The sequence below is a fragment of the Neovison vison genome, chromosome 12 (assembly GCF_020171115.1).
Source record: "Neovison vison isolate M4711 chromosome 12, ASM_NN_V1, whole genome shotgun sequence".
Taxonomy (NCBI): Eukaryota; Metazoa; Chordata; class Mammalia; order Carnivora; family Mustelidae; genus Neogale; species Neogale vison.
In genome coordinates this window covers 130,055,460-130,074,266 of record NC_058102.1, presented here as the reverse complement: position 1 = coordinate 130,074,266, position 18,807 = coordinate 130,055,460, and the positions used below count along the sequence as shown (strand labels likewise).

General features: G+C 36.3%; 1 protein-coding gene and 1 long non-coding RNA gene across 5 annotated transcripts in view; both read right to left on the bottom strand.

The window, feature by feature from the left end:
- ARMC3 (armadillo repeat containing 3) overlaps nucleotides 1-390 on the bottom strand; it is a 97,825-nt gene extending 97,435 nt beyond the window's left edge. For all 3 annotated transcript variants that reach the window (XM_044228021.1, XM_044228023.1, XM_044228022.1), the window contains exon 1: nucleotides 304-390. In XM_044228021.1, the coding sequence (XP_044083956.1) occupies nucleotides 304-314 (11 nt within the window). In that variant the 5' untranslated portion in view covers nucleotides 315-390. The remainder of the gene's footprint in view (nucleotides 1-303) is intronic.
- Nucleotides 391-8,307: 7,917 nt separating this feature from the next.
- The window catches only part of LOC122891295, a 28,420-nt gene continuing 17,920 nt past the window's right edge, over nucleotides 8,308-18,807 (bottom strand). Inside the window, exons 4-5 of one of the 2 annotated variants that reach the window (XR_006381270.1) lie at nucleotides 16,192-16,403; nucleotides 8,308-8,330 (exon numbers count right to left, since the gene is read on the bottom strand). This is a non-coding gene — a long non-coding RNA (uncharacterized LOC122891295). Of the gene's footprint in view, nucleotides 8,331-15,699; nucleotides 16,404-18,807 lie in introns of those variants that run through there. The other variant, XR_006381269.1, reaches the window with a different exon arrangement.

Here is an 18,807-nt window from a genome sequence, read left to right as displayed (position 1 = left end):
GTGAGGTGAAGGATATGTTAGCTAACCTTATTGTGGTAGTCATTTTACAATATATATGTGTGTTAAATCATCACATTGTACACCTTAAACTTATACAATATATGTTAATTACATCTCAATAAATCTGGGAGCAAAATAAATATATTAATATATACTAATAAACACATAAATATATATCTGTATTTAAATATTTATATATAACAAATATACAAATAAATATATCTTAAACGTAGGGGCAAAAGTGGGCAACCAACAAAGCCAAGGAATCAGAAACCTTAAATCATGCAGAATAATGAGGATTACCTGAAATTCATATGTATGCTTTCCAGTAATTCATTTAATCCTCAGCATTTTTTTTTTGTCATGGAAAAGTTATGAAGTGAAGCAACAGTGCCTAGCAAATCAGGCCATTTCCCCTCCAAAAAGATTTGAACTTCTTAAAGCATCTGTGAGCTTAAAATTTTAAAAAGAATAAATTTTTTATGAAACCAGTTACACCTGTATGAGATGAAGTTTAATTTCATAGCAATAGCCAACTCGCATACATAATTATAGAATCACTCAATTTAACAGCCTATGTTAAAATTGCCCATGATTGGGGTGAGCAAGATAAGAACATGGAAAAGATGTAATTTTTGAGCAATATCACAAGTAGATGCATTTACGGCATGTGAGTTGCCATAGAGATAGCCCTAATCTAGAAATCAAACATTGATCAATCTGTAGGCAATACAAAGTATACCCAGTTAATAAATCTAGTTAGACTACCTAAAGAGAAAAGCTTCAAAAAACCCATTATTTGTTCTGCAGAAAGGTACCAAAACCAACTTTTTGAGATAAGATATTTAAAGTGCTAAATGAATATGTTGAAACAAGTAATATAAATTAGGTAATAAAAATGTTTAAGATGTGTATACTGATATTTTAATTCAAAGTCAAAGGATGTATATCAATAGTTGGTTTCCAAAATGCCATCGATGAATGAACTCACAGTTAATTACAGAGAAATGTTGGTGTAAAAATTTTCCATGGACCTGTTTTCCACATTAAATGATATTCTCAGAATGGTCAATCTAAGCCACTAGAGTCATACTTGTTTAGAAGTTTATGCAAAGAATTAAGATCAGAAAAATATACTACCAGTTCCTACCAAAGAGGAAGACCAAAGAAAATTTTCTCAAGTTTCTGAGCTAAAAAAGGAAATGAAATTGTGAGTATAACTGTGGGTATAAATGATTCTTACTTGCAGATAAAGGCTGGTTTATTGGTTCAAAAAAAAAAAATGTGTCAACAAGGGGCGCCTGGGTAGCTCAGTTGGTTAAGCAGCTACTCTTGGTTTCGGCTCAGATCATGATCTCAGGGTCTTGGGATTGAGTCATGCCTTTGCACTCTGTGGGAGAGTTTCCTTCCTCTCCCTATGCCCCTTCCCCAGCTCACACGCAATAGATGTGTTCCAGAAAACATGTTTTTGAAAAGGATTTTTGGAATCTAATTATACTTTAAGAACATTAAGAGAGTTCACTATTTAGGGAAATCTGGAAATGAATCACCTTATACTGAAAATGAAAAGAGCCCTTCAATAAAAGAAAGCAATTATCTATTATTTATCTACTTTACAAATCTAAATTTGTTAAAGTGAGGGGGTACTTTTGTATAATTTAGATAATTTATCATTGTATGTTTCTTTTAATGTATTCTTTGAACTCATTTCCATTCAAATTGAATTAGTCATATGGCTGATTGTTGTAAATCAATTGAACTTGGTTGAAGATAAGTAATAAAAATGTAACTTCTGTCTGTAACATTCAATTCAGTCTTAGCCATGTAAGAAAAACCATAAACAGTATGGTAACCTTCCACCTTTCCTAGAGCCTAAACATACATGTTTGCCAACATGTACTATAAATAGTTGCTATTTTTCTCGAAAGTAGATTGCCACAAGGCAGTTTCTTCTACCACAGTGTGTTATTTAAAAGTTATCTGCTTTTTTGGCTGCTGTTCAAGAGAGTTCTTTGCCTGTAAATCCTCTTTATCTCATGCTATGGTTGAAGCAAAACCTTGGCAGAGTTTCAGTGCATTTGTCTCGTTGAACTCGGGGAGAAAAAAATTAAGGACCCCAGAGACTGACAATGTTCTGCAAATGGTCACGAATCAGTGGGGAGCCCAATTGGCTTTTCAAAAGGGTAATATCACTGAGTACCCACTGTGAAAATGAGATCTCCTTACACGAAATGAAGCCACACCCTAAAAAAGATCATTTAAAAGCCTGAGAGAAAGAGTTTCCAAATAAGCAATATTCATTGTTTATTTTACTCCAGGCCTTGAAAATCAGCCTAACTTAGTGGACTGAGTCCGTAAGTAGGACTCAATTAGCTCTTAGACTTGATATTACATTCCTTGGACTCTGAACTCAGTTTCTGTAATTTGCACTATGGAAATACCAGCTTGTTTGCTAGAGGTTGTGAGGTTGAGGAGAAAACAGGATGTATTCCACTTAAAGAAAAAGATTGATAACAGGTGTCTCAGACAATATATTCTTTTGCGAAGACATCTCATGCTATGAAGGAAGCCTTAAAATGACTTCTTCTCCCACTAGCCAGGTACCTACATGAAACGTGAGCCTATGCTTGTGGAAGAACAGTAGAAATTATGGTCTCAGCAATCCCTTGACATGAAGATTCTTTTAGTTTGGCTTCTGGCATTCAGCGTGCTTTAAGAAAGAAGAAGGAGAGGGTGCCTGGGTGGCTCAGTGGGTTAAGCCTCTGCCTTCAGCTCAGGTCATGATCTCAGGGTCCTGGGATCGAGCCCCACATCAGGCTCTCTGTTCAGCCGGGGGCCTACTTCCCCATCTCTCTGCCTGCCTCTCTGCCTACTTGTGATCTCTCTCTCTGTCAAAGAAATAAATAAAATCTTAAAAAAAAAAAAAAAGAAAGAAAGAAGAAGAAGAAGAAACAGCAGCAGCAGCAGCTGAACAACTCTGTCTATTTAACAATCTCAGCTTAAGGACCCCTGGCACTGAAAATAAGTGGGTTGATCAAAAATACAACCCAGATCAGAAGCACCAAAATAAATAAACTCTATTGAATAACCTGGGACTCCCCAAGAAAACCCGTGTGTTGGTGGTAGAAAGAATGGTTCTCCAAGCCCTTCTCTTTGCCTGTTATGGTGAGGGGTAAGGTAATCCAATAGCAAATTGTAGGCCAGGATGCCGGGTCAGATCTCACGTTGACTTTCTTAATCAAATGGGCCGAAGATTTTGATTGGATCATGACAGATAAGTGATTATTGCCAGAAAAGGAGTCTGAGCATAAGCCTTTCCAGGAGCAGGTGCTGACCATCATCCTGGATCCTGACTATGGAGGGTCCTTTGGCCCCTCCTTATTTGAAGGTCTAGGCCACCCTACATGGATCTGGTTCTAAGGCAAGATCATTTTAGGTATAGTTAGTTTAGTTTCTACAAATTATTGGAGAATTGTGTCTAATTTAGGACAAAATTATCAATCTTTCATTTCCAAATTTTTTCATTTTCCATCATTTATTTCAAAAAATGCCAAGTAAAATAAGCTTTAAAAACAAAATTGGGACACTTGGGTGGCTCAGTCAGTTAAGTGTCTGCCTTTGTTTGGCCCAGGTCATGATCCCAGGCTCCTGGGATCGAGCCCCACGTTGTGCTTCTTGCTTAGCAGGGAGCCGGCTTCTCCCTCTGCCTGCCGCCCCCCGACTTGTGCTCTCTCTCTCTCTCTGACAAATAAATAAATAAATGAAATATTTTTTAAAAATGAAAATTCTTACTTAAAATTAATTTAAATTTGGGGCACCTGGGTGGCTCAGTGGGTTAAAACCTCTGCCTTCGGCTCAGGTCATGATCCCAGGGTCCTGGGATCGAGCCCTACGTCAGGCTCTCTGCTCAGCAGGGAGCCTGCTTCCTCCTCTCTCTCTGCCTGCCTCTCTGCCTACTTGTGATCTCTGTCTGTCAAATAAATAAATAAAATCTTTTAAAAAAATTAACTAAAATTTGACCTAACTTCTCAAAAAAAATAGGCAAAAGATGATAATAACCAATTATAGTATATTTTGAAATAAGTAGAGAGGAAAGGTTCCCACTGTTTGTGTGTGTTTTAAAAAATTAAGTGAAATAAGTTAATCAGAGAAAGACAGTTATCATACAATCTCTAATATGAGGAATTTGAGAGGCAGGGCAGGGAGTTGTTGGGGGAAGGGAGGGAAAAATGAAACAAGATGGAACCGGGGAGGGAGACAAACCATAAGAGACTCTTAATGTCAGGAAACAAACTGAGGGTTGCTGGAAGAGGGGGAAAGAGGGGTGGGAGGGGCAGGATGGCTGGGTGATAGACATTGGGAGGGTATGTGCTATGGTGAGTGCTGTGAACTGTGTAAGACTGATGATTCACAGACTTGTGCCCCTGAAACAAATAATATATTACATGTTAATAAAAAGAAAAAAATTAAACCTTCAAATAATTATAATGGATAAATATATCTACCAGTGACCGTCTTAATTATTAATTATTTAAAGAAATAATTACTAGTTTCAAACAGAGTATACTCTATGATAAGTGAAACTTTATAAATTTAAGAAAATCATAATTCACAAGAGATTAGCATTATCTAAAATGTATCTTTAATTTTGACTAAACCCCCAACTTCAGAAAACCCTGAAGGAGCTACTGATTTTTTGAGCAGTTGATTGCAGGAGTATAGCCCTGATTTTAAATATGACTTTTCTGTAAGAATCAAAAACTTTTTTTTTTTAATCAATTTTTTTTAAGATTTTTATTGATTTATTTGACAGAGAGAGATCACAAGCAGGCAGAGAGGCAGGCAGAGAGAGAGAGGAGGAAGCAGGCTCCCTGCTGAGCAGAGAGCCCGATGCGGGACTCGATCCCAGGATCCTGAGATCATGACCTGAGCCGAAGGCAGCGGCCCAAACCACTGAGCCACCCAGGCACCCAAGAATCAAAAACTTAAAGAGGGATAAAATATTCTGAAATCTGTATTTAATGGAAGACCGAGATCATGCTCACACAAAGATTAAGCAACAAAACAAACTCGTAAATACAAGAGATTTTCTCTATCACATTAGTCTAATTTAATTTTTCACCATGGAACTGATATATATTGAAGAAGGAAAAAATCCAAAAAGAAAATGATATCAAAATAAAGAGATTTAGTTTTCTTCCCTTCAAAATAGGACAAATTCTTTATTTCAAAGAGTCTCTAACTCTTGTAAGCACATTCCTACCTTGCAGAAAAGAAAATGTAGTTCTACATATAATCCACTTCTTATGCACTTTGTTTTCATTGTAGTCATAACATACTACTTGGTCCTTATACTTGAGAAATTAAGCATAAATCAGTGCTACTCTACTGTTCTTACTTAGCATTCAAATTATAACAGGAATTAAACACTAGTGACTTTTTTCTTTTAATACATTAATGTTGACCACATACAATATATTTCATGTAGATCTTGCAATTTTGGATTATTCTCATTACATTTTTGAACATCTAATAAATACAATAGAAATCCAAAACTATCCTTCTAAGTTTGGCATTACTAATTGGAAATTAATTAGTTCAAATAGAAAGTTGCTATGTTTGGGGCGCCTGGGTGGCTCAACTGGTTGAGGTCTGACTCTTGGGGTTTGGCTCAGGTCATGATCTCAGGGTCTTGGGATTGAGCCCTGCATTGGGCTCTGGCCTTGGCAAGGAGTCTGCTTGGGATTCTCTCTCTCACTTTCCCTCTGCCCCTCCCCCCATGCACGCTCTCTCTCTCTCAAATAAATAAATAAATCTTTTTTTTTAAAAGATTTTATGTATTTATTTGACAGACAGAGATCACAAGTAGGCAGAGAGGCAGAGAGAGAGAGAGGAGGAAGCAGGCTCCCCGCTGAGCAGAGAGCCCGATGCGGGACTCGATCCCGGGACCCCGAGATCATGACCTGAGCCGAAGGCAGCGGCTTAACCCACTGAGCCACCCAGGCACCCTAAATCTTTTTTTTTTTTAAAGTTAGTATGCTTTATATTTATTCAAAAGTGTTTTTATAGAATGTTACCGTTTTTGTGATGAGAAATATTTGCAATTTCTATTCTTACTATAAAATTTTTAATTAATTGGTTCACCAGAATTAAAAATAGCAGATCATACCAGAAGTTCTACCTTCCACTAGTTCTGAATACTACATTTTATGATTTGAAGGTTCTAAGGTTGTCCTTTGAGTGGCTTCAATCAAGAAAAAACTCATCTTAAAAGCCAAAATCAAGAAAATATATCTCCTAAAATAATTGTTACTTTGGCCTTAAATGCAAGGCTACTGGATTCTATTTCCATGACAATTTGCCCTATGATGTAAGTAAAATGTGTAGTGTTATGGGGATATGTAACCGATTCAAATATTTAGACACATATTTAATTATGAATATGGATTTGCCAGTATTGTGACTACTGAGAAAATTATTTGATAGCCAAAACTACTTTATAGAGCACTATTGTGCAGTACCAGCAACATTATGAGACAGAATAATTAAGCCAAGATAGAAAGAAGGAAAGAGCATACAAATTAGAAAGGAGGAAGTAAAATTATCTCTGTTCACAGACAATGTGTTATACACAGAAAACTCTAAAGACACCACTAAAGACTATTAAAACAAATAAATTCAGTAAAGTTTTCAGGTACAAAAATTAGGTGTGTTTCTATACACAAACAATGAACTATCAGAAAGAGAAATTAAGAAAATAACCCCATTTACAATAGTTTCAAAGTGAATAAAATGCTTAGAAATAATTTTGTTTTTAAAGATTTTATTTATTTATTTGACAGAGAGAGATCACAAGTAGGCAGAGAGGCAGGCAGAGAGAGAGGGAGAGGAGGAAGCAGGCTCCCTGCTGAGTAGAGAGCCCGATGCGGGGCTCGATCCCAGGACCCTGGGATCATGACCTGAGCCAAAGGCAGAGGCTTTAACCCACTGAGCCACACAGGTGCCCCCTTAGAAGTAAATTTAATCAAGGAAGTGAAAAATGTGTACACTGAAAACTATAAAACACTGATGAAAGAAATTGAAAAAGACACAACTAAATAGAAAGATACTCCATGTTCATGAATTGGAAAAATTAATATTATTTAAGTACCCATACTACCCAAAGCAATCCACAGAGTCAATGCAATCCCTATTAAAATTCCAATGACATTTTTCACATAAATAGAATAACAAATTCTAAAATTTTTATGGAACTACAAAGGACCCCGAATAGACAAAGCAATTTTGAGAATGAAGAACAAAGCTGGAGGTATCACACTTCCTGACTTTGAACTATATTTTTAAGTTACAGTAATCAAAACAATATTGTATTGGCATAAAAACAAAAAGATTAATGAAACAGAATGAAGAGCCCAAAATAAACAGATGCATACCTATATAGTCAATTTAATTTGACAACAGTGCCAAGAATATACAATAGGTTAAGGACAATCTCTTTAATAAATGGTATTGGGGAAACTAGACATACAATGCACCATACACAAAAATCAATTCAAAATGGATTAAGACTTGAATGTAAGACCTGAAATTCTCAGAAGAATACACAGGGAGTAAGCTTCTTGACACTGGTCTTGGTAATGATTTCTTAGATTTGACACCAAAAGCAAACAAAACAAAAGCAAAAAGTAAAGCCACATCAAACTAAAAAGCTTTCTGCATAGCAAAAGAAACCATGAACAAACTGGAAAAACAACCTACAGAATGGGAGAAAATATTGGCAAATCAAATATCCATTAAGAGGTTAACATCCAAAATATACAAGAAATTCATATACCTCAATAGCGATCAGTCAATCGATAAAAATAACCCAATAAAAATGGGCAAAATACCTGAAAAGACATTTTTCTAAAGAAGACACACAAATGACCAACAGGTACATAAAAAGATGCTCAACATCACTCATCATCATGGAAATGCAAGTCAAAACCACAATGAGATATCACCTCATACTGTTAGAGGACATCTATTATCAATAAAACAAGAAATAACAAATGCTGGAAAGGATTTGGAGAAACGGGAACTCTTGCACACTTGGTGGGATGTAAACTGGTATAGCCACTATGGGAAACAGTATGGGAGTTCATCAAAAGATTAAAAATACAGTTACTTAAGACGCCAGAGTGGCTCAGTGGGTTAAAGCCTCTGCATTCGGCTCAGGTCATGATCCCAGGGTCCTGGTATCATGCCCTGCATCTGGCTCTCTGCTCATGAGGGAGTCTGCTTCCCTTCCTCTCTCTCTGCCTACTTCTCTGCCTACTTGTGATCTCCGTCTGTCAAATAAATAAATAAAATCTTTTTAAAAAATTAAAAAATAAAAGCATAGTTACCATATGACCTAGCAATCCAACTTCTGGGTATTTATCCAAAGGAAATGAAATAATAATCTCAAAAAGATATTTGTATTCCCATGTTCATTACAGCATTATTCACAAAAGCCAAGACATGGAAATAATCTAAGTGTTGACAGATGAATGGATAAAATAAATATGATACACACACACACACACACACACACACACACACACAAAATGGAATATTATTCAGCCTTTAAAAAAACAACAACAACACAACAATCCTCCCATTTGTCACACCATGAATGAACCTGGAGAACACCATGCTAAGTGAAATAAGCCACATAGAAAAAGACAAATACTACAGGGTATCATTTATATTGTGGAATTGTTTTTAAAAAGTCAAACTCATAGGGGCATCTGGCTGGCTCAGTTGGAAGAACATGCGACTTTTGATCTCAGGGTCATGAATTCAGGCCCCACATTGGGTATAGAGATTACTAAAAAATAATAATTTGAAAATAATAAATTAAAATAAATAAATAATAAAATAAATAAAAAATCAAAATCATAGATACAGAGGGTAGAAAAGTAGTTGCCTGGGGCTGGGTGCTGGGGGAAATAGAAATCAATAAAAGAAGAGAAGAGAAAAAGAGAAATTGAGGAAGAAAAGTTGATAAAAGGGTACAAACTTCCTGATGAGTAAGGTCTGGGAATCTAATGTATAACATGGTAACCAGAGTTGATACAACTATATTGTAGAGTTGAAATTTGCTGAGAGAGTAGAACTTCAGTGCACACATACACGCACACAAACACAGACACACAAAGGTAAATATGAGAGGCAGTGGATGTGAGAATCCACGCACTATGTATACAAATATCAAATAATATCAAATCTCAATAAATATCAATAAATACACTGTATACCCTTGATATATCAAATAACATTGTATACCCTTGATATATCACAATCTTGTTTGTCAATTATATTCAAAAAAGCTGAAAAAAAATATTCATTCTAGCACTACTTGCAAGGGGATGAAATCAACATAAATGTCCCTTAAGGACGGACTCGTGCAATAAATGAGAGTTTATTTACCAATGAAATTATATGCAGTTGTTAAAAAAAAAGATAATAGCATATATGTATTGACTTGGAATAGTCTCAAAAAGATATTAAGTGAGTAGGGTGCAGACCACTGTGAATATCATTCTACTCTTTGCAGAGAGAAAGCTCTGGAAGACATACAAGCTATTGATAATTGTCACATCTGGGGCAGAACTGAATGGCTCGAGAGCCAGGGTAGGAACGAGACTTATTCTCAGTGGTATAACATTCAATATCTTTGTGTAATATGGGATTACACTGATGATTTAAATATAAAAAAGATCATTTATAAATAGAGAATTAAAGCAAAAATAAGAAGGAGAGGTGGAAGAAGAAATTTGGATCTGGGCAGCCCTACCCAGAATGCCCTACTGGGCTTGTAAAACCATGGGTGTATCCAGTTGGCTCCTTTTTTGTTTTTTAAGACTTTATTTTCAAGTAATCCCTATACCCAGCATGGGGCTTGAACTCACAACCTTGAGATCAAGAGTCACGTGCTCTACCCACTGAGCCAGCCAGGTGCCCCCAGTTGGCTCCTTAAGCCAGAATTCAAGGTCCTCAGTACGGGACAGTCTGAGGTGACAGGAAGAACAGCCAGCTCATTCCACTGCTGATAGACCACCAAACCCAGTGTTCTCCTGCCCCAACCAGTGGAAAAAGAATTTAGTTCCTTAGAAACCTGTGCATTTCGGAAACAAATCTGTCCCCACCTCTCTTTTGACAGCGAGTGCTCACCATATCTGAAATGGTTAAGAAACTCGAATGCCCACCTCCCAAGTCAACGAAGATCTTTCTTGTTTTTCTCTCTGCATCTCAGGAGGACGGGAAGAGGCAACAAAACTCACTTGTGTTTTACTCATACTCCATCTCTGGAACTAGGAAATTAGTCTTTAATTAGACTCCTAGTTTCAGAAGCAAAACTGTAACACCAAGAAGAATTTATTGAAAAATTACATTTGATTACTTAAGTTTCTGCCTCACTCCTCTATCCAGAATTTGGCTTATTGTATATTTAATTAACTAAATATAAGACCCTCTTCCTCAGGAACATATAGTAAAGAATATAGTAATTACAGTACTTAGACTAGTGCTTTATTTTAGTAAGGTTTTTTACTTAAAAATTATTGTTTCTTTCTACCATTTATGATATATAATTATTTTTCTGCAAATATATTTAGAATATCTCTGGAGAAATACACAATAAATTGTAGTATTAGTGATTCCAGGGAGAGAACTGGGGGACTAGAGGCAAAGGAAGACTTGTTTTTACAGTATATTTTTTGTACTTTTTGAATTTTCTATCATGTGTATGTACTTCCATTTTTTCCCCAATTTGTTCTTTAAAAGTCACCATTTACCTGACTAGATAGTAAGGCTAAATAAATTCTGATCATTGGTACAAAAACAAAACAATTGTTGTTACATAAATGTTTTCTACTTTGATTCATCTGAATTGCATGAATGGGTTAAAAATAGCTGCACTATACCTATAAAAAGGGTAAGGTAATTAATGACTACAAAATCGTTGTCTTTTATAAAAGCTGTCAGTAACTCCCCAGTTCTTGGCCTCCATGATTAGATATGAAACTATCGGGGGGAGCAACAGATGATATTGTTCAAGAGACATGTTCATTTGACAAGTTCAGGAGGGAAGGAAGAAAAATACAGGAGAGCTCCAAAAAGTGGGTGATACAAGCTGAATTTCAAGAAATGATTATGTTTTCACCAGAGGGACAATAGGTGGCTCTCATTTCAGATAGAGGAAATAATATTAACAGGATACACTTTGCAGACTGCAAGAAAGTTACTATGAGTCCCCAGAGTCTGTGTGAAGGGACAGGAGGTAAAACTGGGAGGTAGAAAGAGACCTCAAACCCAAGACATTGACATAAAACGTTTTGGGTTTTATCCTGCAGACTTCGGGAAACCACTTTATAGTATAAACCAACTACTGAGATTCATAAAACTAAAATAGAGTGATTTGCATCTAGGAAATTCTACACACAGATAGATGTCTTTACAAACAGTATGTTGACCTGTCTTTATCAACATCCCACACAGGATGTCCCTTGTAACCTTCTTTGGGGAGGGATCATTAAAGGAAATCTAGGTTGACTAGCTGTCCTTCCTGATGGTACAAAAATTCAGACAGTGACCTGCCAAGTGATAGAAAACCCCTCCTTCCTAAATTTTGCTGTGCTTCTTTTCCCAGATTAGTATCAGATTGAACTGGCCTGGAAGTAAAGGCATACTTTGCAAAAATTAGAAATCAAAAGGTCATTACTCAAGTTTTCCAGGAAACATCCTCAGGCAGCATGGCATGAGCCCACTACGGGCTGGGATTTTGCTGACCAAGATCCTTCACGGCACCAGTTTTGGGGAAGGTTAGTGACTACTCCCCACCCCCCCACCCAGGATAAAGGACCACATCCCCAGCTTCGTTCTGGGCTCAAAATCTGCAGCACAGATGTCACTTGGGTGTAGATGGCTTTTCGTCTGCCCAGCTATGGCCTGGTTGTGAAAGAACGAAAAGAGGCTCTGGCTCCTTGGGTGTTGGGCAAGACAGTTTGGCTTCTCTCTCCTTGCAGGGATAGGCTGCAGCTGGCTTCCACTGACTCAGCTGGGAATTAGAATTCTTCTGAGACCACAGACAGCCTAGTCCTCCTGTTACAGTGACAGAGTCCATCTATCTTACAAAAAAATGCCGCTTACTCTGCTGAAAGAACATTTGCCTCCTACTTGGGTATGTTTCCATTAAAACGTGCTCTCCCATCCAAGTACTAACTAGAAGGTATTATGCTTAGCGAAATAAATCAATTGGAGAAAGACAACTATCATGTAATCTCCCTGTTATGAGGAAGTTGAGATGCAACGTGGGGGGGTTTGGGGGGTAGGAAAAGAATAAATGAAACAAGATAGGATCGGGAGGGAGACAAACCATAAGAGACTCTTAATCTCACAAAACAAACTGAGGGTGGCCGGGGGTGGAGGGAGGGAGAGGGTGGTGGGGTTATGGACATTGAGGAGGGTATGGGCTATGGTAAGTGCTGTGAAGTGTGTAAACCTGGCGATTCACAGACCTGTACGCCTGGGACTAATAATACATTATATGTTAATTAAAAATTAAAACATTAAAAAAAACAAAAAACAACAATAACAACAAACAGTGCTCTCTGTTTTACAAGAAAATCTCTTCGTGAATCAGACAGAGAAAGCTACCTTTCTCCATCTGTTTTACTTTGATTTCCAAATTCTTCTCATGCTGGAGGGGTGGAGGGAGAAGGGGAGGGTCACAGATTAAATCCTCCAGAAAGCAGCTGTGGGGGTGGAGTCAGGGTTATAAACGTTGGATTGCGGAGCACAAGTTACAAAGGGAAAGGGGAGGAAACAAGACTAGGCAGGGGAAGCTGTAGGACCACAGTGCAGACCCGGCAGAATCCACCACCAAAAGGCAGGACCCTGGATCAGAGAGTACCCTTCAGAGAAGTTCTGCCTTGGGCAGAAATGACTAAGACTTTGATCCATTGCCTTGCTCATCACTGACTAGAAGCCATCCCGAGAATTGTGTGATGTTGGCTGAAAGCTGAGGAAGATCCCCTCAGCCAGCACCTGGATGAAAAACACCCTGCAGAGTCTCCCAGAAACACGTTGAATGTCATGTGCGTGAGAAATCTTTGTGAATGTCATGTGCGCGAGAAATCTTTGTTGTTTTCAGCTCCTGAAATGTGAAGATCTTGGGTATGTGGATTCATAGTTTTCATCTATTTTGGAAAATTGTTGTCTTTTATTTCTTCAAATATTTTTCTGCTCCTCCTTCCCCCTCTGGCTTGTGACGGATACCAAGTATCTAGATCAGTGTCTACTAAGAGGTCCTTCTAGTCACTACTAGTAAAGAACATCACAGTGCATATGGGTTCCGGAAATGCATCGTTCCTTCCTCTGTGCTGCTGCTTTGCCATGCACTTCCACTGTTGTGTATATAAAACTGAGTATTAATTTCCTGGGACTACTGGAACCAAGTATCACAAACGGGGTGGCTTAAAACAAGAAAAATTTGTTTGTTCACAGTTTTGGAAGCTAGAAGTCCAAAATCAAGAGGTAGGCAGAGCCAAGCTCTCCAGAAGGCTCTAGAGAAGAATCTTCTTTTTTCAGCTTCCTAGCTCCTGGTAGTTGCTGGCAATCCTTCACATTCTTTGGCTTGTAGATACATCATTCCAATCTCTGCCTCCATCTTGGTGTGGATTTGTCCCCTGTTTTTCTCTGTGTGTTTGCCTTCATATGGCCTTCTCTCTGTGTCTCTGTCCAAATTTCCTCCTTTTTTATTAGGATACTAGTTATTGGAGTAGAGCCCACTTTAATCAAGTATGGACTTATTTTATCTTGATTATCTCTGCAAAGACTCTATTCCCAAAGAAAATGGCATCCTAAGTATCAGAGGTTAGGATTCTACATATTTTTTTGGGAGACGTAATTCTATGCCCAACAAACTACGTTATCCTTATTTGCTTATATGTAAATTTTCCTTAGTAGACTGTTAGCTTCTTGAGAGCAGGAACTTTACCTTTAAACTCTTAGTGTCTAGTATAGCATCTGAATTATAGTTGGGTGAATTTATACAGATGTATCTCAGTAAATTATTGTATAAAAGGCATATATAATGTATAGATGGAAATTTAACCAAATAAGAACAATGCTTGCATTGCTAAAGACCAATTTGGGGAAAAAAATGTAAGAGAAATAATAGAATATTAAATACATATTTTAATTTTTGACTGAGACTCCAAGTCTTTATATAGTATTCCACTCACTATATAACTTTTGGTTGTAGGTAAGCAGAAAAATCCAACTCACACTGTCTTACAATAAAATGGGAACATTGGCTCATGCCTCTAAAAAGTCCAGAGATAGAGTCTTTTTCATGTGATTCATTGGCTCAATGATACTAGCCAAGAGAAAATGTAGATTTCTTTTTTCAACCATGACAGAATACTGGCACTGAACTAATCATAAACAACTAGAAAATTGGACAAAATGTCTGAAACAACAGTTTTTAGACACTGTCAAACAGTCAGGACTGCGATACTTGAAAGAAATGAAACAAATAAGGTGAAACTGATGATCACTACTGGCTTCTGCCTAGAGGCATATATTATATACACAGACTGTAGCACAATAAGGGGGAGCTAGGCAGACCACAGTGTTGTCCCTGAACTGAAGAGAGTGGGATTAGAGTTTGAGGGCACTTAGGTGAATGGAATTTGCAGGGCAGAATGCTGGGGGAAATGGAAACTGTGCAGAACAAGAGTTCAGGAAGTGTGCAAATCTTCATAAGACTGCTTAGTTTTTGGCTGGATACTACATGGCACATGTGCAATGCAGAACTCCATGAGGTCTTGCAAAAGAGCTGTAAGCTGAAAAATTCCCAGAGCTCACATGGGGCTGGGAGATGTTTGATTTTCCAACTAGTGAAAAAGGAGAAACCATACTGATAACATAGAGCATCCAGTGGAGACCCCAGAAGTTTAACAACTTAGTGCTAGAGTAGTCCAAAGCTGAGGCTACTGTACGCCCACCTTAACAAAGTTTATAAAGAAGCACCAAAAGAATCAAACTGATCCACAAATAACTTGCCTTCCAGTCATAACAAACTTCAGCACTCTTTGAATGAAGTTTTCATAGGGATGCCTGCGTAGTTCAGTGGAGTAGGATGCCAACTCTTTGTTTTGGCTCAGGTCATGATCTCAAGGTCATAAGATGGAGTCCTGAGATGGCTCTGTGCTCATCAAGGAGTTTGCTCTTTCCCATTCCCTCTCCCTTTGCCCCTCTCCCCACTCATGCTTGCACTCTCTCTCAAATGAAGAAATAAACCTTTAAAAATAAAAGAATAAAAGAAGACACCCAACAATGTAATATTCACAATGTCCAGCATCCAATAAAAATTACTAGATAGGCAAAAAAAGCAGAATACTGTAACTAATATAAGGAGAAGAAATCTGTTAATAAACTTAGATCACTGGCACCTGGCTGGGTTAGATGGTAGAGCACATGACTCTTGATCTTGGGGTCATGAGTTCAAACCCTACAGTGGGCATAGAGTCTAGTTAAAATAAAACTAATAAAAAATAAAATAGACTCAGAATGATAGTGATAATAAAGTTAGCTGAAAAGGACTATGAACTCATTATTAAAAATTTACTAAGGAATTAAAGGAATACATGAACATAATGAGAGAAATTAAATCATATAAAAGTAACTTTTAGTGTTATAAAATACAAAACCTGAAATGAAAATTTACCAGATAGATTTAACAGCTGGCTGGACTCTGCAGAAGAAAAGAACAGTGAACTTGAAAACATAGCAAACAGAATCTAACATGAAACATGGAGAGAAAATGGCTAGAAAAATAATGAAAGAGTCTTAATTATCTGTGAGACGTGATTACATATGTGTAATTGGAATCCTAAAAGAATAGGGAGCAGAAACAAATATGAAGAAATAATGGCAACCATTTTTCAAATTTGGTAAGTATAAATTCTCAGATCCAATATATTTTCCTTCTTTCTGAGTATGATGACTTTGTAATGTGCCAACTTGGCTAGGCTGAGCTACGTTTCCCAGAGTTCCCTTTCTTTTATGTTTCCAGTTAGACTTCTCTCACACGTTGTTACTGATCTCCTAATGTGTCCCACAGGCAGGAAGGAATTGCAGTTAGTCTTGAAATTGTTTTACCTTCCTCTGGATCATCCTTCCACTTCTCTGGCACCCAAGCCAGGCTTGCATGTTTAGTTCCATGACACAAGGCCTGGCTTCTGCAAGATACCTTTGTCACCAATGTCAGAATTAACAAGAATGGGCACAGATTTCAGTCTCTCCTCAAGGGGTTCCAGTTGGTGTTTGTGGGCTCCATCCTGCTCATGATCTTTCCATGCTGAATGCTAGCCCTGTGGATTTCAAGCTTCAGTATCAAATGCAGAGACAACAGTTTCACAATCTGCTTAACCAGCTCTCACAATCATATAGGGACCTAATATATACCCCTCTACAATTATATAGAATCATATATATATATATATTCCTTAGCTCCCACAGTTACTTATATTCATTATATATCACATATAATTAATATTTACTATATATCATATATAATATAAATCATAATAATGAATAATCAATCATATATAATTAATATAGTAGATATTAATATATGATATATAATATTTAATTATAATAATATAATAAAATTTAATTAATTATTTAATTAGTTATTACTATAACCAACATAATTAATATAATATAATTAATTAATATGATATGATTAATTATTAATTATTTATTAAATTAATATAATAATTGACATCACATATAATTAATATAGTAAATATTAATTTTATATAGTAAATGTTAATGTTATATAGTAAATATTAATTATGTTTGATTAATCATTATTAATTATAATCATATATAATTATATATGATACTAATTATATGATATACAATTATATATACACTTATCCATATAGAATATAGGGATATTTATAATAAATATATTTATTTATATATATTATATAGGGATAAATACATTTATTCCTATATAATCCCTATAACTAATCCCTATATGTAATACCTCTATATATATACACATTCCTATATATATTCCTATGTACAAAGAGATTTGTTCAGGAAATTGGCTTACTCACTTACTGGTATATTTATATCCACTTATACAATATATATGTAGTACTTACACAGTATATATAAACATATACATATATATATAGTTTATGGATAGTGTGAGATACACACACACACACACCCCTACTCTCCCTGTTTCCCCACTTCCCTGATACACGGCAATATATCTATTAATTTTTAAAAATTCTCTTCCAGCAATTACTCTTACATTTCCAGCCATGACTTTTAAAATTTGAACTTGTCTGCTTTCCATATTTTACAAGCATCTCATAGTTTTTGTTCTGCAACTTCCCCTCACCACCACCACCAAACAATCAGGGATTTATCAGTTTTTTTTTTTTTTAATTTTTCTCTTATTTCTAGGATTTGGAAGGTATAGAATAAGGCTTTGGTCTGAGCCCAATCTGCTATCATGAACCAGAATCCTTTAGTAGGCTGGGGTTTCTTTTGTTTTCTTTTGTTTCTTATGTAATCTTTGCATCCAACATGGGGCTCGAACTCATGACCCAAAGATCAAGAGTCACATGATCTGCTGACTGAAGCAGCCGGGCCCAGTTAGTTGGGAGTTTTTTGTTTTTTTTTTTTTAAATACAGTATCTGGAATCATTTTTTGATAGGCTTAAAAAAATGTCATCAATATAGCTAAGCCTTCTTAGTTTGGACAGTATGAATTTGTGAAAGGTTTAAATATAGAAATTTTAAAGGAACAAAGTGTGAAGCCGTAACTTTCTGCAGCTGAAAATCACTGAGAGGTAGGTTGGTATATTGTTAGAAGTAAAGAACATGTTCTCAAAAAGACATATGATAGAATTTCTACCTATTTAGGGGGAAAAGGAACAAATAGTCTGCTTAAATGGCAAACAGCTTCTTTCTGAGAAGAAAATTAATTATCAACTTTACCTTAATTTTTTTATGTCACACTAACATAAGCTTGATTTCAGAAAAAAAAGAAAACTCTCAAAAAACTATTGTCTATCAAACTTTGAACTCTCAAATTTGTAAAATGTTAACTACATTAACAAAGCATTGTCACATAACAGAGTTCTTAAATGAATCTCAATTAGCATATCAATTCTTATGTAAATGATGCTTCTGGGAGCTAGAGAAATGAATTCTAGCAGGATTTGATTCTTAAATAAATTAAGTTGAATAATCTTTTTCCTCTGTTAATTGTCACTCAATTTTCAAATTATTTATTTATGTTCTTTTACACTCTGACTAGCAATCAAGGGGATACGGTGTATAAAGCATTTTGTAAACTACAAATCACCAGGAAAAGGTAAAGTAGTATATTGTAACCCTTGGTTTGGGTAAGCCCTAACCTACTATAGTGGTCACTGAAAATGTCATCTCTCACTTGTACATCTCGTAATATTAATATTACATCAGTAAGCCTTTCACATTGTTAGGAGGAAATTGTACATGAAGTTTAAGTAACCAAAGATGAAAGTAACCAAATTAAAGTGTGCTAATGGTATTTGAAGACTAAAACCTCCCTAAGCCCCAATTTGCTCTTTTCTGGTCTTTGGCCTTATTATATAGTTAGGAAAAGAACACAGACTCTCCTGGGCATCATCTTGCCAGTTCCAAGATCTGTATGGTGATGAATTAACTTGACTCAAGAGAGGTTTGGCCTTTGTCCCTGCTCCTGGG